Source organism: Loa loa (assembly GCF_000183805.2).
Source record: "Loa loa unplaced genomic scaffold supercont3.8, whole genome shotgun sequence".
Lineage (NCBI taxonomy): Eukaryota > Metazoa > Nematoda > Chromadorea > Rhabditida > Onchocercidae > Loa > Loa loa.
Window position 1 is genome coordinate 483,865 of NW_018108188.1, and position 22,043 is coordinate 505,907.

A 22,043-nucleotide genomic window follows, 5' to 3' on the forward strand; every position below is an offset into this window, starting at 1 on the left:
CCCTGTCACACCATTTCCATTCGCAATCTTTTTAGCATAAGGGTCAAAGGGCCACGGTAGGTTTCAATGAAGAAAACGGCATTTGCATCCGATATCCCTGTTCATCTAAGGCGACAGATCTACATCAAGGGTAGCAAATAAACGCAAAAAAGTTCCGTTATAAAAAAATATAAAATTCATAAGTGAATATGTTGTGATATACTATTATTAAGTCAAGTGATATACTGTCATTATTATTAAGTATCAAATTAATGATTTGAAAACCATTCAAATTCTTTTCTGTATATAGGTGCTATCACTGCATAGAATTGTATATCTACTCGTTGTTTACCATTGTATATTGCGGGTGCTACACTAATGTGTGTCAACAAAAGGCTATACCAAATGTGCGCTAACAAAGAACGCTTTATTAACTGACGCTAACAAAGATACTAAATTCTTGTTATCGTAATTTCTTTTGTTCTCCAGATTGGTCTCTTCAAAATTAATCTCATAACGATAATATGCAGCTGAGCTTTATGCGTTGCGTTTTATAATTCTTCATACTTTTTCTTTTATTTGATGATTTAATAGCTCAAGTTTGAGGTGAAAGTAAATAAAAAATAAAATTTTTATAAAATCCTGCAACTGTGGTATGTTGTTGCGCAAAATATTCCAAATTTTTCCAATTTGACGCACTCTAAATTACTTCATTAGCGAACTGCTTTTTACTGAGCAATGCCGCCATCTTTGCATACATATTTACAGCGCTCAATATCCTGCTTTGCATGGGATACTGAGGTTTCTGAGGTGGAAGTCAGCTTGAAGAAGACAGAAGTTCTTTACAGCCTGCACCACAGGAAGACTACGTTCATCTTCATATTGCCGTAGGCGAATTATGCCTAAAGCCAGTCCAACATTTCAGTTCTCTGGGCAGCATCATTCTTTGTACATCAAGGTCGACAATAGGTTAGCAAAGGCATACAGAGCTTTCGGGAACTTCGTAAAAAAGTCTGGTGCAATAAATACTTGAAGTGCAAAGATTAGAATAGATAGTATAATAGCAGATAGTATAATAGTATAATAGCAGAATAGTATAAGAGCTGTACTATCTAGGTTTTAATTATGGGTCACCTGCCGCCATTACCTGCGACTCCTCGGATGCTTCCACCAGTGCCGTCTCTATGTAATCCCAAACACTCTCTGATCCGACGCGTAACTAATGTTGCTATTCTCGAACAGGAAGAGTCACTAGTAACCACTATTGAGGCCATGTTGCTGAGAACGCAGCTGTTTTGGGCAGAACACGTCTCCGGGGTGGAGGATCATCGTTTTACTAAAATGTGCTTTGTGATGAATTCGCTACCGGTTTCCGCAGAACAGCCCCAAACAGTAGATATAATGACTCCCTGAAACAATACCTTAGCTTTGGCCATATAGACTACCACCAGTGATCCACTTTGTCTATGAATCGGGAGATATGGAGACACATCGTCATAACACTGCTGTCGCGAACAAATACGAAGTTTGGTGAGAACGTAAAATATAAAGGTTCATAAACGACTATGTTGTAATATACTAATTTGTATTTACCTATTTGGATGGTGATTAAGATTTGAAAGTTGTCGGGAAAACCGAAGGAAATGGTAATACGTTCAAATAGCTAAAAAATTTGTTGTAAACAATTTGTTGTATAAATTGGTAAATATTTTCTCCTTTGTTAGAGGTCAATTTGTTGTATAAGGTCAATCGGTAAAATTATCTTTCCCTTTGATGTTGAGATGATTTATGGCGATTTTCTCCTTCTACAAAGAAATCTAATCTTCTATGTAAACATCTCTTGTATCAGTGAAATTATTGTTGGCTTTGTAAGAATTTTAAATGGACCTATTACCTTATCTTAAGCCCAACCCACTTGGGGGCAGTATAAAAATCCCCAATAACCGCATCCTGGTTCATTCTGGAGCTTTCATTAACTCGATCATCCAAATTTAACACTTCTCTATCGATGATTACAAAAGCCCCTGCTTCGTTTCGTACTATTTGACCTTTGACTGACGGTTAAATTGACTGTAACTTGAATTCTATCATCTAATTTCGCTATCAAATAATGCTGTTATTATTATTGCTATTCTTCTATTACTGAAATAAACCCCTTTCTTTGGCGATTCAGCACATTCAAACGAAAACTTTCACGACAAAAGTAATCTGTGTATGTAGGATGCTATCACTATGCATAGAATCATATTGGTGCTTATTGTTTGCAATGTGCGCTATCAAAGGCACCAATCCATGCAATCGTTGACACAGCAGGATGACATTCTTCTTCACTTTTTGGTTTGTGATTGCAATCTTTGGATTTTATCTTGTGACGAAGCTCACCTTTGCTGTTGCGTTGCGCAAGATACTTCCAAAAATACAGAGATTTCCCAATTTAATTGCTTTCTTCGAGAACACATGCGGAATCAGCTTCAGGGAAAGAGAAAACACAGAAAGAAACGTGTCTCACCGGTGCCGTCTATAAAGACTTTCGCTGTGTCTTTTGCAACCAGACTTGCCTATCCTGCATTGGCGTTTTTAGCCATTAGGAACATTCGCAGCAAGTGTGCATAGAGTCCTTCTCAAATCTTTGTTCGCAAAGCTTAGCTATGATGATAAATGATTAGAGGTACATCGCTGCTCTTGGACGTATTAATAATGGAACAGTTTAGGGCAATGATTGTCGCATTCTTGTCATTTTAATATCCTTATTTGTAAATAAAGCAAAATTCAATTATCACATTATTTTGTGTTTAGCAATTAAATTAACATAACATCTGGCAATTGGAGTATTTCTATGAAGTAATTGCATACATTTTCATAAACATGAATATAAAGCAATTCCTTGGCTAAATAAATATTGTGGTTGCAGTCGAACGGAGTCCCTTAGACTCACTATGACAGAATTTAGTTGTAGGAGCTATGATGCAACTAATTTAATCATTTGTTCTTGCAACTGCCACTGTTACCAAAACTGTGAAATAATCTAGGGGAAAAAAAAGTCTACTAGTATAAATCATAGCAGACTTGCTTAAATATTCAGTATGATATTTTGTCCCATAGTGCTGCAATATTGCATGCTAAACACGTGTAAGTGTCAATTTTCCAGAAGACAATTATTATGCCAACTGTCCATCCATTCAGTTTATTTCACCTTTGCATATGTATACGTGAAATTATCTGCTACCATTTACTCAACCTATTACTGTATGTCTTCTTAGTTATTCTCATAAGATGCGCAATTCTAATCTCAAATTTTATTTAAGCTGAAATAACTGTCAAACAGGATCTGATGATAACCATCAATAACTATTGCTGTTTAGCGATTCACTGTAATAAAGTGCTGACGTAGATGAATTTCTAATCAAACTACTCAAATTAAAAAATATTAGCAAATATAATATTATACTGTGTCCATAAATAGCATAGATTTCACATGTGATATTACTGGAATTTTTTAAAATCAAACTAATTATGGCGACATCAAACGAGAGTTTATTAACGAATGGAATTATATTGCCATAATTCATATCATCACAGTATTTAATTAAAGTTTTCAAAAAGTTCCTTAAGAAAGAAAATAATGATAAGAAAGATGGTAACATCTTTCCATTTTATCCATGTATGTATAATATCCTCTCTTCCGTCAAAATCGTTTGAGTAGTGTAAGTATAGCAAAGATAGGGCACCTTCATGAGTAATTAACAGAGTAATTGAGTAATTCCAGACACATTTAAAGCTAAGAAATTAATCAAATAATTGAAAGAGAGGAAAAGAGAAAAAAGTGGCAGACATTTTCAATATATAAAATATATCCTTTGAAATCTTATCTCAGTACCTTCTCCATTTCATTATCTTTTAATTACATTTCCTTCTCATATACTTCCTTATTTTGGGGGGTTTTTTTTTTCTTATCTACAACAGTATTTCCTTGTGGAATAAAGGAAAAAAAAGAATCAAATGAATACTAATTGAAGAGATCTCCCGTAAAATCCTATTTTTGACTGATAATAATGTATCACAGAGTATGTCCTGTGATACATTTTTTCCAAGCACTTCCTGTTTACTGCGAAGATTCGATTATTCTTCATTTGAACGATCAACACTAAGATGTTAGTATCGGAGAACGTGTAGAAGTGTCTTCTGCTCTTTTGAAATCCTTTCAATTTCGAAACTTTTACAGGTAATCACAAGCTTGAGTGGAGATTATGGCAGATATATCTCATTCATTAATGCTATTATTAGTAGCATTTGTGAAATTTGCTCAATGACTACCAGTTTTCCAAAAAACAAACAATGAACTTTTTGCTAACTATTTAAAATCGCTTGATTTTGATCAACCGAATTCATCATTGGTTGGTTTTTTCTCGAAAATTCCATTTTTGTCATGTGGACTGTGAAATAAACCTCCAAAGGATCATGCTTTTCATTTTTTTTTTGTCAGTTAACTCTGTTAAATATTCGCACTGTATCTATCGGATATCATCTTGTTTTTGGAATCAAACTCAATGTTTGAATTTAAAGTGTCTTCGGTCGCACATTTTTATTATAATTTGTGTTATGGTAGCCTAATAAGATTCTCTATAATGTATCGCATAATTTACTAGGATGTATCTATAATACTCTCTGTTAGTAACCAGTTTCACTTCGGTTTTACTTTTTGCGGCATATGCATGATTTTACATGATACCTTCAATATGAATCCTATAATAACTCCAGTTAACGCGTGCTAGAAAGATAAGGAATTATAATTATAGTTTCATTGAAATAAGCTTTTATGTTCGCTTATGAAACAGTCAGAAAGCTCTTTTTCTTGACATATTCGAAATACCTAATCCGAGTATATTAAACTTTGTCAGCTTTTGTCTATTAAGCCTTGTCAATTAGAAATGCAATTTAATTATCAATTAAACAGGATTTTTTTGTATCAATTAAACAAGATTTGTTTATTCATTTTGATAGATAAATCACATAAAAATTCATTCTTATTCATCTCAGTTTCATTTTTGGGATCAACTGTTATTGGTGCCTGTTTGGAATGTAGTAGAGAAGAAAAATATTGCGATAGGATGCGCTGATGGTTTCAGGCCTGGCAGTAAATCGAAAGTATTAAAACGGACGAAATAAACTGTGAAAGCATGTGAAAAAGGAAGTCAATAAATCAAAAGTAAATACCGTGCATAAGAGCATTTGTAAAAGCAACTTTTTAATCCTCAATGAAAATTACTGATAAATTACACAAAATTTCCCTGAAATTTCTTGTGATTTCTAAAGCATTTAAAAGTGAAGTAGGAACAGGATTGGACTGGAGTACATTTTCATACTGTACCAGAATAACACCGTTTCTTCTGTCCGAAATATTCCGGAATTTCCTGTTAGAATTATTTTAGTTTTTCTTTCGCTTTGGCTCTTCATTATATGAACTCTCAGCATCACTGATAAAAATTTTATAAAAACTGATTTACTTCCTCGCCTCTTGAGACTGTCTGTAAAACAATTTAATTTTGTAACTTTGCATGCTTATTTCTTCTCATATTTTGAAAGACAGTGAAATCAGCCATCAATATGCAAACACCGCTTTTAAAGTTCTTTTTTGAATAAGTTGCAGAAGTATAAAGTTAAGTTTTAACGAGAAATTACTAGCGATTTGGATACAAATATTGCAAAAAGAAAATAGCAGGATTCGTTCCATAAGATGTAATTATGAAACTCTAATGGATGAAGTGACAGAAATACTAAAATATTTTGTTTATAGATAAAATAGAAATCCAATATTTAGACTAGTGACCAAATCTAAAGAAACAAATCTAGAGTGCTTTGTTCAGGAATGAATAAATTCCGTTTTCAACAGCTTTCGATACAGTTCACCAGCAACGCATGTAATCAATCGTGTCCATTTTCATCCTCATATTACCATAGGCGTTTAGAGCTTAAGTCAATCCAGCAGTTCAACTATTTGGGCAGCATCACTTCTTCCCACGTCAAGATCGACAACGAGATTGACAGCAGGTTAACAAAGACATATGGAGTCTTCGAGAAATTCCCTAAAGAATCTGGTGCAATGAACACCTGAAAAGAAATACCAAAATTAGTGTCTATAAAGCTATTGCATTGTCTATTCTATTATATATGTTTCTAAACCATGGGCCCTCTACCGCCACCATCTGTAACTCCTTAAACGCTTTCACCAGCGCCATACAAATCCTAAACATCCATTGATTTGAATACATATTCAATGTTACTGTTCTCACAGAGGCAGGGATCGCCAGTCTTGAGCCATACTACTGAAGACACAGTTGCGCTGGGCTGAACTCGTCTCCAGCATGCAGGATCACCGCCTTTCTAACATTGTGCTCTATAGCGAATTGGCCACCGGCTTCCGCATAAAGTCCCAAAGAGCGTCCTGAAATCATACCTCAGCTTTGGTGATATGGATTGATGGTACATCAATGGCTTCGAATTATGTGTCGCCATGCTTTGAAACGGGAAGCATGAAGACATAATAACGTGCTGCTGCTTTCTTCGAGAACACTAAAACCAGCCTCGATGACAAAGGACAACGCAGAAAAAACTGTACCGCATCAATACCGCCCTAGCAGACATTCCAGCGTGTCTTTTGCACCCGAACTTGTCTATTCCGCATTGGCTTTCTTAGTCATCAGTGCGTCTGCAACAAGCGTGGGCACAACTCTTCACATATCTTCGTTCGCAAAGCCTAACCAGGAGGACGACGATTCAGCCTCTTTTCGATTTCATCCATAAAAACATTCCAATCTCGTCTAGAATTGATCAAGAATGGACCTAACATTACGCCAATGATATTTTCAATATTTGAGAATTAGTACTGAAAATTTTATGGCAAATTACGCCCTTTTTACCAAACCTTTAATATAGTATCATTAGAAATGTTTGATCTACACTTTATATTAGGAGGAGTAGTGATTAACACCTGCCAGATTTGTTTCTTTCAAATACCGAAGCATGTACCCATATGTCAACTATTAGCTTACAGTGTTAGGATACAGTGTTACTAGCTAATGAAAAAGTTTAGCAGAAGGTGAAGTTATTGGAGTTAACCTAGTGTAGATTCCGAACATTAAATATTAAGCATTAAATGTTAAATATTATATATTTATATTGAACAATCGAACAGTCCCTAGAAACATTCTACTTATTATTTTGAAATGAATAAGACTGTTTCAATTTAGTGATCAATATCTAACTATGCGATTCTATTTGAAGAAATTTAATTGAAATTTATTTGAATGTATGACTTTTTTTAGGATTGAAATGAACATGAATTGAAATTTATATCGATTAAGATTGTGAGACACGGATTGGATTATTGGTAGAACGAAGTACATCAAATGAACAGAGTAATTGATCATCCACAGTCATTATCGCTGCAGCATTATCAAATTCACCACAATAATGCGGAGCGGAAAAGATAGTCACCAATTTACGATTTGCAAAAAATTCATACCCATCCTGGACGACTTGATGTGCTCTAAAGAATTTTTCATAATGTTGAAACAATCAATTATACGATTTTGTTTTTCTCGAGATATTGCAATGTACGTTTTTTTCTTTTGAAATGGATAATTTTTATTTCTATTTAGAGTCATTCTTTAGTGAAAAGAACAATTCAAAATGACGGAAAAATAACTTATTGTGGCAGAAATTAGAACCAGAAAAACTTTTTTTTTAAAAAGTGAATTCATATAGCAAATCAAATTCAAACGATTATTTATTTGTAAAGTATACATTGATTTCAACTGATTCAAATTTCGTTTAACTTAATAATTTTCGAGAACTTACTAGAATATCATTTCAAATTAAGATCTAACAGCTTTTGATACAATGTTTTCGTATTTACCCAGATGTGATCTTTTGCCTTTTTTAGAACAATTTAATCCGTAGCTTCATTCACTTTCTATGGGTCTTCCTACACCGTCAGCAAAAATCACCCGAATTATTCGATGAATGATCAGTGATATTGAAATTATGCTTAATTTCGAAGCATTTTTCAATCGATAAACTCCACACTTTTCTTCTTATGTATTCTTAATTTATGCTTTATAAATTTAAATTGAATGGAACCTGGCGACAAGATCAATGTTCATATCTTGGCAGAATGCATTCACCACATCAGCACCGAAAACGTAGGATACACCACGTGTATTCTGTTGCCAGCCTCGAACCCATTTATCGGGATCTGCCCATAGCAAATCAATATGGATTGAAGGATTCGGTGGATCTATGGGCCTTTCGATGTGCAATAACTGTAGGATTGTCTATTTTAAGTGAATAATTTCCGAAAAGTTTTTTTGAAGTTGTTTTTTTGATGTCAGAAAAAAGCCTTGTAAAAGAGATATCAACTAAATTGGTCATTTGTTAAACTTACAAGAAAATTTTTAGACAGCATAAAAAAATCCGATGGTGTTAAATCTCGTTTAATGAAGTATTTAATTAACCTGATCCCAACTGTTCAACTTTGGTGACAAGCCACCATGCATGCAAAATATTTTTCCCGCTATCAGACCGCAAAATGGTAGGCAATTGAATACGTCCTGAAATACCAATTAATTTTAGATGTGCACAAATAGTCAACTGGAAATTTCAAAAGAAAGTAAAGGAAAAAGTTGGAAACATACTTGCCTCAAATTGGATTTGGGTATTTCAATTTCATTTGCTTTGTTTTTTTGTAGAAATTAAGCAGCGATTTTGACACGTAAGCTATGCACGATTTATGAAATTCTAGGTGAACTGATTTTCTCACAAATTAACATACAAGCTTAGTTCACAAGAAAGCATGCCTTGCTAGCAATCATATGCTAATTAATTAGAATACCTGAAACATCTGCCACAAGCGTATGCTGTAACGCCGACTGCATTCATCATAAAAGCCATAAGCGCGATTTATTGCAGCGCATTCATGATTTCCACGCAACAAGAAAAAATTTTCCGGATATTTCGTTTTATAGCAGAATTGCAAACAAATTGTTTCTAAGCTTTGTTTACCTCTGCAATTCTTTGATTTTGACGAAGATCCGATGCATACACATTATTTTGAATTCTTGAAAATTCATATTTTACCTACGAAAAGATCAAATAACAGTTCAGAATACCAAGTGATCAGCCCACAATGTAGTCGCATCATGTCATGTCGCATCATGCGATACATCGTATTGCGTGATGTGGCGTGACACAGGGTGATGTGATAGGTGCAAATTTGATAATATGAACTTTGATAGTTGGCCTAGTCTGTTGGCTAGGAACGCTTTTTAGTCCTTCATACTTAACTTCTAGTAACGCAATATACTTTATGATATTCAAAGGCAAGAAGATATCCAAGTGAAGCTGTACAGAAGGATAAACTAGCTAATCACCTGTCGACATAATCACCGAGGAAGATATAATTAGCATCGGGTGGGAAACCACAGCGATTATATAGACGAAGTAGGTCGGCATATTGTCCATGTAAATCCCCACAAACCTTGAAAAGTAACAAATCTTCTCTTGAAATATTTCATAAATTTCTCATCATTTTTTCTTTTACTTTTTAGGCAGTTAATTTGAATGAAAATGGAAAAAATTTAAAGTTGCGAGATAGATAAGAAGGAAAACACGCATACATACAATATACAAATACTATGAAAACAGATTTTTTATTGGCAAATTTATCGATCGCTATGTGGAAGTGAAATGATTGATGTAACTGCTTGTTAACTTGTGATTTGGATCTTTGTGATTATCTCAGAAAACAAAATTACTTTAACGGGTGGTTCGATTTCGATCAGAGGTGGTTGAGAAAGAAAGATTTGTCGGGCAGTGCCAAGTAGTGATACTAAAAGCAATGCACCATAAGGTTAATGACTGTCCAGAAAAATGGGATAATCTTTTCTTTGGATGTACCGAATTTGCAGGTTCAGAATAGGATTAAGTAAGGAGGAAGTGATTAGCGGAAGAATAATTGCTTGAATTAGTATAAATTACCAAGCGTCATCATTATAAAGTAATTATGGAAGACGTTATTTAGAAGTAACATTAAGAGCTAAAATATCTTCATTGACCAACTTTGTTGTTATTTGCAGGTAGAAAATATTCTTTTTCCTGAATTTTATTACATATTTTTCAATTTTTGATAATTTTCAGTTTTTAATTTTTATTTTTTGATTACACTCATTTCTGAAAAAAGATCGATTTTTGCAACTTAAAACAGACTAATTTCTTGTTCAGAAACACATTTGGTAAGCGCGGTACCACCGCTTAATCCAACTGACAGTAGACGATCAATAAGATTGTCAACATCGAAACTCATCACGCGATTATGTCTGACTACATAAATTGATACGTCGGATAACAATAATTTTAAACATTCAATAATTATTCTTTTATGGAATAATTAGTGAAAAGAAATTTTCATATTAATCATCAAATCTAAAAATCTGAATGTTCCTTTAATACTAAGCACTCTGCATGTAGCGAAATATTTTCAATTAAGAAATTTGCATAAAATATACAAACATGGATTAAATTTACATTTTTCTTTGGAAATATTTCCTCTATGCTTCACCAGAGACAAATCTTTTTTAATTATTAGTCTGTGAAAATAGCAATAAGCACTCAAAAATTTATAAGTAATTTTAAATTTATAAACATTCGCTTTGGAATACAATAAACTTGAACTTGTTGTTCATTACTAAAAGTAACTCTTTACAGATTTGCTTCATTAGACTTCATGGACAATAATATTTCAACATTAGAACTCTTCATCTGAAGATAATATATATTACTGAAACGATCTGAACATCTATATCAAAGATATCTTTCAATAATTTCCATGTTTTAATATGCTCATTTTTATCTTCATTAATCAGACAGCTTTATTAAGTTTGTTGTTAATTGACATGTAATCGATTCAAGCAAATTCAGGTGATTTTGCCATCCAGGGCATGCCTAGAAAAATTACATTGGTATAATTCCTAAAACCTTAGATGGGGTATATATTATAGTATCAAATACAAATGCGCTAACTTTTAGAATTAAATAGACCATTCAATTGACATATAATCCTTTATTTATTTTGGATTTCGGAATAGTACGCGAATCTCACGAGATTCAACGTAGATGCTCCTTCAATCTTGTCAAAAAATGAAAAGACGCATAAAGATCTTTTAAAAAAGTTGCCAAGATTTATGGCAAAGATCAGATCAAATTTGGAATTAGTTTAAGGTTTCAGATAAGTTATACGTAGCACAATAAAATGAAACTCCGCTTTAAGCTGAAAAAAATTTCCAAATGCAAATTAACACTTCGATAATCGCAAAATACCTCGAATGTAAGATATCCAATAAATGGATTCACCTCAATATATGTATAGATTATGTGAAAGCAAAAATAAAAATGTACATCATACTACATGTTGAAACAGTACGAAAGGTTTTGGGACTCATAATTCGGAGAGATTTTAAATCTCTTGCAAAGTAATCGACATTGATAAATACTCTTGGAGAAGTAATTAATACTCAGATAAAGTGTTGCACTCAGAAATCACAAACAAATAAGTTATTACCTTGCATAATTATGATAATAATAAGCGGATGTTTGAACTTCAGGAGTTGAATTGAGAATTTTAAAACTTTATGTTAATTAGTCATAACATCATTAGTATAAATGATTTCTATAAGCATGCATTCTCATAAAAAAAGTGGAACTACAAAAAAAAAGGAAATCCGATTATGGAATGCACTTTTGGAACAGTTTATGCAAAGTTAAACTTATACATTGAAGTATGGATAATAAAAATTGAAAATTCTAAAGGGTTAATATATTTAATAACCTGGCCCAAGTACTTTTATCTTCAAATTATAACTTCTCTCAAGATCTTCTAAAGAACTATTTTTACTATTTATTTCGCTCATTTAGTGCCCTCAATTATACAGTGATGATGTTATTACGCGGTATGTGATCAGTCTTAAAAGGTGTAAGTGAAATTTCACAGTTTTGAAATGTTAAAATTCCTGTAGCACCTAAAGGAATTCTTTTACGCCAATTTTGAAATACCAAAATATCAGTCTTGATGATATATATTAGATCTGGACATGCTGAATGTAGAAGTTCTCAGGTGAATTCAAATTTCAGTCCTTACAATTTCCATCACAATGAATTTCAAATGATAACCAAAAGTTATATGAATACATTCTGCGTCAAAAAGTTACTTTCTTAGTAGAAAACAGAACAGAGTCCTCTCCGCTCTTATCTATCAGTCACTTTTGTCTTTTTATCATTTAAGTAGTAGATCTATCTCTAATAACCTCTGGAAGAGTTATGGGAGAGCTTTATTTCACACTACTTGCACAACCTTCAAGTGAAGTTTAACCGAAGAGACAAAGTAGAAAAAAGTGTAGTAGAATGAGGCGAGATCAATAAATAACGATAATTATATCGTTTGGTAGAATTAATGTCGTTATTTAGTCTCAGAAACAATTTCTGGAAATGAAAGAATGGTAATAGAAAGTTGTTATGAATCTGCTATCATTGTTATCGATCAGTCATCATTCTTACGAATTCCTCATAATCAATGTCACCATCTCCTGCGAAATAAATATGTAATAGTAAAAGAAAAGGCAGTATTCATTGTTAGAAAAAATTTTCAAAAATTTAAAGAAATAAATAAATAAAAAATCAGTTAGAAATGAAATTTTAAAAATTTCAAACCAATCCACTGAAATTTTGGAAAGATAAAAAAATAAATTGTTTTCTTTTTTTAAGATGAACTCAGCTTCAAAGTTATACCATCTACATCAACTTCTCGGATCATCTCATCAACCTCGTCTTCACTGAACTGCATACCCATGTGAACCTGAAATAATGGTTATTCCAAAAATAATGCTTTTCTTTTTTTTTTCCACATTCAAGATTTATCAAAGAGACCATCGAAATTGGTAGAACAGAGAAAAAGACAAGTTTATTTTGTGGCTTGAATTATGCAATGCAGTAAAGTGCAAATGGATGAATCAGAAACTTTTATTAGTGCAAGCAATGAGAGCATAGCCGGATATCGACTATTTCAACTAATTAGTCATTTCAAACATAAGAAATTTATTTTCAAATTTTGGGTGGAAGATCCAAAATTTTCCTGAAATCTTTGGTCCCTTAATTGTTGTATTACTTCGAACTACATGATTAATTATTTTAAAAAATCAATGATTTATATAAAAATCTGCCCAATTTACCATGAAATATCGGAATTCTTGAGCTGTAATAACACCGTTTCCGTCTTTATCAAAGACTCGGAATGCTTCCCGGATCATTTCCGAATCTGTTTCCTTCATCATTCGCTTCATCATTACGCAAAATTCAGTAAATTCGATTTGTCCATTACCATCGATGTCTACTTCATTAATCATTTCCATTATTTCCTGTAACATAATTAGACATGATGTTTAATTTGGGATAAGAATTTACCTGTTGTTCCTTTCTTGTGACACTCATCAGCACCCTTCTTAATTCATTTTCAAACTTGCCGTTAATTGATATTTGAAGATTAAATCATCAATTTAAACAAAATGATGTAAAGTAGGAATACGAAATATCATTTCCGACGTTTCACCCGCAAAAGTGAGTTGATCTTTGGAAGGAATCGCGTAAGGATCAGTTGAAAGAACACATTATGTCTTGCTTATCGAGTGATCAGTGTCACAAAGGAGGATATCAAAACCAAATTAAATTGAATTTTGAACACGATACAATTGACCGCGGCGCTAGCAAGAAAAAAATTAATGCGAAATCAACAAGTGAACAATTTGAGACCTAATTTTTCATAACTTTTTTCATGTCCGTGCAACTTCCATAAAAAAAGATTTCACATACTTGTTCGGTAGGATTTTGCCCCAATGATCGCATCGCAATACCCAATTCTTTAGTAGAAATAGTTCCATTACCATCTTTATCAAACATCATAAATGCTTCGCGGAATTCATCGATTTCTTCAGCTGTTAGCTATAATTCTTTTTTTTTTTTTTGCATAGACTCTTCGGTAAAATACATTGATTCAAATCATCCACTGACGTTTCAAACGAAATCTTCTATCAACTTTAACACCATAGTGTCATTTATCGAAATGTGATAATATCTGATCGGAGGTGAACTGAATGGTTCGATGATTTCAAGCTTTCATATATGAGAATAACAGACTCAGCTGGGTGCGGAAGACACACGTGAATGTGGAACTCGACGTGGAATTTCAATTTTTTAACAATTTTATTTGGCTTAAAAATTTCAAAATATTTATGGTAATATTGAAAAAAAGGTGTATTTATGAGTTTATTTTTACAACTCTCTCAATAAATTCCAAGGATATTGATAAGGAATACAAATTTATTACTCCCAACTTCATCTCCACATGAAATGCTTATCTCGAAATTTAAGCAAATTAAATCGATAGCTTATTTTAGAGTAATGAGAAAGCATTTTAAAGAATGTCTCTAAGTTTGATTTCTCACGAAATATTTTACTACTATAAAAGATCGATTATTGTGTTGAAAAATGAGAGAGTAATGAAAGGAGCGGCATTATACCTGCTTAATGATATCCTCATTGAATTGCATCAGATTGGATGACTGTTGACGTGCCGCGCTAAGTGCCATCTCTGAAAGCTTATTCAATTAAATGAGCTTTATCTCTTTTCTGCACTGCGTAAAACATTTCCGCGGAAATGTGCTCAATCCCGAATTTTTATGAATTATACTTCAAATTCTTTTTGCACCAGTCATTCTAGCTGTCATCTCCTGCAAGAATGGTTATGTTATTTGACATATCGGCTAGGCTATTTTATAAGCCTAGTTGGGAACATGTCTTTTATAAATAAATCGACTTAACATTTTGCATATAAATACTTAATTCTCTCAGAAGAAAATCCAGTTTAATGTTTAGCATTATCAGTGTAGGGAAGAATATGAATCAGTATCGAGATAAATTTCACATATATTGGGGAGATCAATAAAAGGAAGAATCACAACTGGAAGAAAATGACTTCGAGAAATGCGATAGAATAGCAGTTCGTTGTTAAAGATCATTCCATATATTTCTGAAAGGAAATATGATGGATATGAAAGACGCTAAAAATTAAGCAACTATTGTTGGGAAACGGAGTTTTTTTGTTGAAGCGGACATCCAAGGCAGAAAGAGAATTTAAAAATGTTTCCTTGTTCTTTAAATTGAAAGCTGACGTCAGATTTCTCTGTTGATGAAATTACTTCACAAAAAAAGGAATGTTTTAGCTTCCAAATCTAACTTATATATGTACAACCTATATCGTTTCAAATTTTTAATGGATTTGAATTATGAGTATAATTTCAAGTCTTTTTTCATAATTTTCCTACTTTTAGGTTCTAAAAAGAATTAAATTTTATACAATGGCAAAAAGAGTCACGCGTTATTGGGAAAGTAAACCAAACAGCAATTCTTAATTTCACTTCGTTTAATACGCAGCAATCCCCAATCAGACCAGGTTCTCTTATATCACAGATATCGTGCAATAGCTCAAAAACTGAAATTTGAGCTTTCTACTTAATTTTAAAAATTATAATTTTCTACATCAAATACCTTCGGGATTTAATTTTTGATCTCTTCCCGGTCGAAATACCCAAACGTCCACTTCTTACTAATTTACTGTCATCTGCGTTTTCCAACTATTTCTAAATCCGACATGTAAAATGTTGTGAAAAAAAAAAGTTTTTTTATTTCAGTAAGAAATTGAATATTGAATAGACGAGGAAGTGAAAAAATGTTTTGGATGAAATGCTTGAAAATGAGTAGTAGAAGGAAGACAAAAGAAATGTCATTTTCTGATTCTTAAGCAACTGTTTCCAGACTCGACATGTTGTAAAATAATGATGCACTCAAGACAGCTATGCATCCGTGTATTGTCATTTTCACACGCATAATAATAGGGATAATGACGACGGCTGATAATGATAATAAATAGCGCATATATCCTTATCATGAAGACGAAAATCTGGAAGTAATGTTTTTAAATATCTTAAAACACTTGCTGATCTGTAATAGGCAACACAATTATTAATAGTATTGTAGTTTATAATTATGACCGAGTCAAATTACTACAAAATCCATAGAAATAAAACGGGAAATGGTACATTTTTCGATTAACGCATTTAAGAACTTTTGGAAATTCGGTTACTTTCCTGATAAGTCTATGAGATTAATGTAACATTGGGAATTTTCGAAGTACAGGACAATTACCAAGTAAGAAAGTTGTAATAATAAGTTTATGAGAAGGAGCAGAACTAAATTCCAAACATATTTCAATCAAATCAATCTGTTCATTACATGGCACTAAGAATCTTTGGCTTTGGATTTCATGTTTTTAATATTTTTGAACAAAAATGATTTATTTTGTTGTTCAAGTCCCAAGAACAAAAATAAATGAATTAAGCACATAAGGAGAAGCGTCTTTCTGATGATTTATCTATTTTTTGTCACTGAAAAAAAAGAAAGCAAAACAAAAACAAGAATTTGTACAAAGATGTGTTGATATATTACTAGAGGCAGCTAACATAAATACATCATTTTCGCCTTGAACGGTGGTTAACATAGCTAATATAAGTGATAAAAGAGAAATGAAAGAAGGAAATGGATAGAATAGGAAGAGAAAATCTCTCTCTCTCTCTCTCTCTCTTCGGCACATTTAATTAAAAAGCCCTCTTGTTTCTCCTAGTTATTTCAAACTTCATAGCGTTCTCTTCTTGATTTTCGAGAAGCGATACATTCCACGAAGTCCACATCCAGCACTTGAAGATGTAACTATGACTGACAGATCTTTGGAAATTCAATAAATTCCACTTTGATTCTGCCAGGGAAGAATACGAATGTTCGCAAAAACATTTTTTTTTCAGCTTATGAATAACCATCTAACAGTGCTGCATCAATTGCCAGTAATTGGAGTAATTAGACCATTTCCTTCATAAAATATTTATATATTAAAAATGTATTAAAATATGAATAAAAATTTAATCGCCAAACTGTTTGTCTTATTTCGTTCCTTCCAAAGTTCATGAATGAGTTTGAAATAAATAGCGACTTATATGATGAGAAGAAATTTCGTTATTATAAATCTTTTCAAAAAGTCCCTTCCTTCTAAAATTAAGTCGAATTTTACTATAATTTATGAAAAATTTTTCGTCTTAAAGAAGAATTCATGTGAGTGGATATAATTTCTTTAAGATGAATTTTGCGATATTTTGGTTATCAATGTTGACATCCTTACTGAGTAAACTAAAAACTATTCATTGTATTATCTCTTCATTTAAATTACTTGCGACTATAAATATAAATGAAAAAAAAAGAAGTAGAAATTTAGTAGGTATGTCTTCTGGAGCTTTGAGAGGAAAAATTAGCTTCCTTATTATTCATTTCTTATCGTTTCACATTCCCATTGTTGCCCTTTATTTAATTGAATTTCGCTTGCAAATGTTTTAAATCTTTGCCCTATCACAGAATTACTTTAAGCTGGTCTAGTAATCCATGGTTTTTACTAAATGGAAAACAATTTTGCCTCTTCAAATCCTTGCAATCTTTCAAAATTGTGAAAGTTGAAGAAAAATTTATGATTAAAACAACATTGACAACACAATCTTAATTGACAATGATGATCCATCGCTTAATTCCGGTACTTTTCGATAGTTGGCACTGATACAAGTAGTCTGTTTAATGCTTGCAAAACAATTCTCGAAATTTTTCAGGAAATTAAGGGTGGAAATTACAAAATACAGAAAAAAATTTTTTCCATTTTAATTGAAAAATCTAGTTTTTTCTTTTTTTTCTTTTTTGAAGCTTTTGATTGACTTTATCTTTTAGATTACATTTTTCATCGAATTTTTACTTTACTTTTCCCAATGTGCAATCATTGAAATTTTATTAACAAATAATTTAAATGATCAAAGGAGTTAAACCACAATAAGCTTATCTTGGGACTATTACATCAGGTGGCATTAAGTGACATGAAGTTATAATGAAAAAACTTAGCTCATTAGCTTTCGCTTGAATATTATTCTTGAATTTGTTGTAATTTCTTTTTACATTGTGAATATTCTCCTAATGAGAAATAAGCAAAGTTAAAGGATTAGTCCAGAAGTCTATTGGAAAAACAATGAATAAAAAAAAAAACAGAATAGCATAACAGTGATGACAAATACAATGGCATATTTCTGATTCAAAAAAAATTTTTATTTCGAAAGTTAAAATACATTTCACTGAGTGTTCAAGAAAATGTTATTTGACGACAGAGAGAAAAGTGAGAGGACGCAAAAATGAACGTTAGATGAAATGTTTTTGAAATATCTTTCGTAAGATGCGGAAATAGAAAATCCCAGCGCACCTGCAAATGATTCATCCATTAATTATAATTGGAACGTAGAATGAATGAAATATTCTTTTTATCTAAATAACTCGATTTGAAACTGTCATTCAAATTGATCCATCATACCAATTTCTTTGCTAAACTTTTATGATTATGATCTAGAAATTATCCTCTGATTATGCACTTAGCAACGGAAAAGCATTCCTTTCCGACTAATTTATTTTTAATGAGTTTATATGATTTAATGCAAATTTATGCCGTCAATTTTGAATTAGTATATTTTTTTAGGGAATTTTGATTTATTCGAAAGTAAATTAAGAATTAATCCGATGATCCCAGGCCAAATATGATTTTTAAGAAATGATTTCGGAAATCCTAAAAAAAAATCTTTACATTTTTGCTGTATTTGGTTTATGGTTTCCTATGAATTATGTACTTTTAAAAATTATGTATCAGCAAAATGCCTCTGATATTGAAAATATTTTGGAAAAATTTATATCATAACATTCCAAAATGAACAAATTTTATTTAATGGAGCAATACTTTTAAATGGTTTTTTCAATAACAATTTTAAGGAATTTCTAAAATATTAAGGAAACTTTAAAGCAGGAAAATGTCGCAGATTCTACAATATTGCATTTTTTATTTTTAATTACTAGTAGTTAAGTGAATGTTCGAATAATGAAAAAAGTCAAATTATGCATCCATAAAAGTTATTATATGCTTGTTAAAACATAGGAAATGTAATTGACTATTTTAGGAAGACTTTAAATGAGCAGAGAATGAAGGGATTCTATTAAATTTGTTATTATTGGGTTATTACAATTGGAAGCTAATCGGCTTGCCAGATTACAGATGGTAACAATTTTGAAGCATTTTATTAAAAGTGAATCAAAAAATTGTGCTGAAAAATTAATTTGTTGGAGAACTGATCTAACATTTTTCAAAATAATTTCCTATCAAACTAATTTGATAATGTCATGTTTTAGCATCTCTTTCCAATAATGACAACAAGCTAAATGTGAAATTTAATTTCACCTGGTCATTCTGGAATTTCATTTCATTGTCATTAGTAATTTTCAGGCAAAATACATATCCAATTTCATTTCAAAAAAGTGTGATTTCATCTAGGATATCTCACCTTACCCGTTGATATCAAAGATTAAGTTAACAGAGATAATGTTTGATAGTTGAAAATGCTAGTTGAAAAAAAGTGTTTTCCTATTTGTCGCTTTTTTCATTATAGCAAAAAAGAAAGAAATTGTGAAAATTTCATTCCTTCCATCAGATTTGTTTTCAATCACATAGAATTGAGGGAGTAAACAAGCAAAGCGTCAAATTCCTAACTTATTTCAATCTCTGAAGATCAAGTGCAAAATAACAGCGGTAGAATTTCAACTGATGTGTGTGCTTTTGAAAATGAATAACAAAAATCTTCAAAGCAACCTGCTGATCACAGTCGACTGGATGAGATTTTATATGACCAATAGACAGTTTTATAAAATCAATAGTAATTGAACTTCTATCAATATATATATTGTGAAAAAACTTTTTTGTAGCTAGAAGCATTACTTAAAAAGGTATTTATTTCCAGGTAATACTTTGTTTTCTATTAATCATTTTTAGTTTCTTTCAATCAATTCAATCGAAATTTAGATTTGGTTGTTTTCGGAACAATTCTAACTTTACTAATAATTCAACTAGTCCTTGCAAAATTGGATTTGACAAGACAAAGAATGAGCAGTTGGATTAAAAATGCAATCCCTTTTTATGAACTAGTAAAAACTGCTATAAAAAGTAAACAATGCGAAACTGTGTACTGATTAAAAAGCAATCTCATCAAAGTGATTATCATCAATTCTTAGTTTTTGAAAGGAAAAGAAAGTGGGAAAATTATTGAACAAGTGGTATCAATGGAAGCATTGAAGTGTCCAATAATGGTATAAAAATTTATTTTATGGCTTATAGTGGGCAGCTCAAATGGATGATTGGGAAAGATAAAGAGAGGATAAGAGGCGGAATGATGTGTAACTCAACGCTTTGTAGCTTAGAGTGTAATCTAAAATAATTCCAAGAATGTAAATAGAACCATTCACCTTACACATCTATCACTATCATTATCATTTCACATGGTTACCACCACGATTATTACACATTTCATCTAAAAGACGAAAGTAAATCCCACATCCTGTCGTCTTTTATCCTTCATATGAATGAAAACATCGCTTTAGCAAATACCTTAAAGTGTCGCGGTGTAATCTCAAGTAATTTCAAGTGCACTAATAAAAGCACTTCTTCTCTTCATCCTTTTTACATATTTATTACGATAGTAATACCGGAATAATCAGAAAAGAACCTGATTAGGGGACAAAAATTCATCTTGTCAAGCCCATTAATTCTCGATTGTTCTCAAACGACCCTTTTTCATTTCGTTGCGAATTATCGTCAGAATGCAAGTTAAAATTTATGCTGTTTATCAAGACAAAAGGAATTCGTTTTTTGGAAAAAAATAAAATAAAAAAAATGCGAAACGAAATCTATTGGTCTTCAATAACTACATCTGTCAAACTATTCTGCTGAAATCAAAACCGTAGTTTTCCCTTAAATATAAGCTTAGATTTTGAATAAGCAGCTTACACAGCTTTCGAATAAGCAGCTTTCGATAGATTTACTTGTCAAATTAAGTGCAACCTTTAATTTTTTTGCTTTTTTGAAGAAAATAATAATATCAATAGCTTTCACATAGAATGAACTTGAAAGTGGAGCAGAGGAGGCGGAAGTAATTAAAAATTTTATTGCAATTAAAAATTTAAAAATTAATAAGAATAATCAATCTTTGTCTAGCCATGATGATAAAATTACGGAATGATTATCGTTTGTATCAAGTCAGCTTTGGACGAATATGCTATTTATGCCATTTGCGGAATTAAGTTTGACGAATTACGATGGAACTAAAAAAATGCGCTTCTACAATATCTGTTGAATAACAGTGATTAACATGGAATGATTACCGTAATTTATACAAATAAAAGTGTAAATGTTCGCCTCTTTGTTATTTTAAATCTCCGAAAAAATTTTCACCGATTCCTTTAAAATTTTGGCATGACATGGCATTCGAATGGGAGCGTGTTTTTATATATTTTTTATATAGATGTCACATCTGCGGCAGAAAAAATATACCATTTTTAAACATATATAAATATAGGAGAGGAGTTTTGATAAGCTCCATCAGGGTCATCATGGAGGTCATATACGCTTTTGCTTAGATATTATCGATATTATAAATATGTGTTCAAACTCGTATTATAAGATGTTGTAAATCAACTCATGTCGATTATCAAATTTAGGGTTAATGTCGATACATTCTAAAGAATCTCAAATCATATTCTAAAGGTCATCTTGGAGTCAATCGGTCTGACTTCATGGATTATAGTAAACAGACTTCCTGCGCATAAGGAGGAATTTCTAAAACCGGTAGGCCGGACATATTCTCTTTTATCTACACGCACAACAATGTTTTCTTTCGACCTCGTTATTCTTTTCCGATTTCGAATCATCATTAACATCACATAATCCAATTGTCTGAATTATACCCAAGTTATGCTTGAACTGTTATTATATTCACTACAAATAAACCTTACCA

At 31.8% G+C, this 22,043-nt stretch overlaps 6 protein-coding genes across 6 annotated transcripts; 3 read left to right on the forward strand and 3 right to left on the reverse strand.

The window, feature by feature from the left end:
* Positions 1–1,104: 1,104 nt before the first annotated feature.
* On the forward strand, positions 1,105–1,392 carry LOAG_04997 (hypothetical protein; the record flags this gene model as incomplete). The annotated part of the gene is made up of 1 exon (XM_003140534.2): positions 1,105–1,392. The coding sequence occupies one exon, from the start codon at positions 1,105–1,107 to the stop codon at positions 1,390–1,392; it is 288 nt and encodes a 95-aa protein (XP_003140582.2).
* An 819-nt stretch (positions 1,393–2,211) lies between these two features.
* LOAG_04998 (hypothetical protein) lies at positions 2,212–2,592 on the forward strand (the record flags this gene model as incomplete). The annotated part of the gene is made up of 1 exon (XM_003140535.1): positions 2,212–2,592. The coding sequence occupies one exon, from the start codon at positions 2,212–2,214 to the stop codon at positions 2,590–2,592; it is 381 nt and encodes a 126-aa protein (XP_003140583.1).
* Positions 2,593–6,299: 3,707 nt separating this feature from the next.
* On the reverse strand, positions 6,300–6,987 carry LOAG_04999 (hypothetical protein; the record flags this gene model as incomplete). Its single annotated transcript, XM_003140536.2, has 2 exons — positions 6,739–6,987; positions 6,300–6,421 (listed from the first exon to the last, which is right to left on the reverse strand). The coding sequence occupies exons 1-2, from the start codon at positions 6,824–6,826 to the stop codon at positions 6,300–6,302; spliced, it is 210 nt and encodes a 69-aa protein (XP_003140584.1). The 5' UTR covers positions 6,827–6,987.
* A 326-nt stretch (positions 6,988–7,313) lies between these two features.
* LOAG_05000 (serine/threonine protein phosphatase PP1-alpha catalytic subunit) lies at positions 7,314–10,339 on the reverse strand (the record flags this gene model as incomplete). Its single annotated transcript, XM_003140537.2, has 7 exons — positions 7,314–7,525; positions 8,119–8,300; positions 8,493–8,588; positions 8,870–9,041; positions 9,408–9,514; positions 9,792–9,865; positions 10,243–10,339. The coding sequence occupies 7 exons, from the start codon at positions 10,337–10,339 to the stop codon at positions 7,336–7,338; spliced, it is 918 nt and encodes a 305-aa protein (XP_003140585.1). The 3' UTR covers positions 7,314–7,335.
* Positions 10,340–12,351: 2,012 nt separating this feature from the next.
* LOAG_05001 (calmodulin-like protein) lies at positions 12,352–14,669 on the reverse strand (the record flags this gene model as incomplete). Its single annotated transcript, XM_003140538.2, has 5 exons — positions 12,352–12,614; positions 12,817–12,883; positions 13,257–13,442; positions 13,894–14,022; positions 14,601–14,669. The coding sequence occupies 5 exons, from the start codon at positions 14,667–14,669 to the stop codon at positions 12,562–12,564; spliced, it is 504 nt and encodes a 167-aa protein (XP_003140586.1). The 3' UTR covers positions 12,352–12,561.
* Positions 14,670–19,819: 5,150 nt separating this feature from the next.
* LOAG_05002 (hypothetical protein) lies at positions 19,820–20,401 on the forward strand (the record flags this gene model as incomplete). The annotated part of the gene is made up of 4 exons (XM_003140539.1): positions 19,820–19,910; positions 20,027–20,178; positions 20,266–20,340; positions 20,369–20,401. 4 exons carry the CDS (start codon positions 19,820–19,822, stop codon positions 20,399–20,401), a joined length of 351 nt encoding a protein of 116 aa, XP_003140587.1.
* Positions 20,402–22,043: the final 1,642 nt, after the last annotated feature.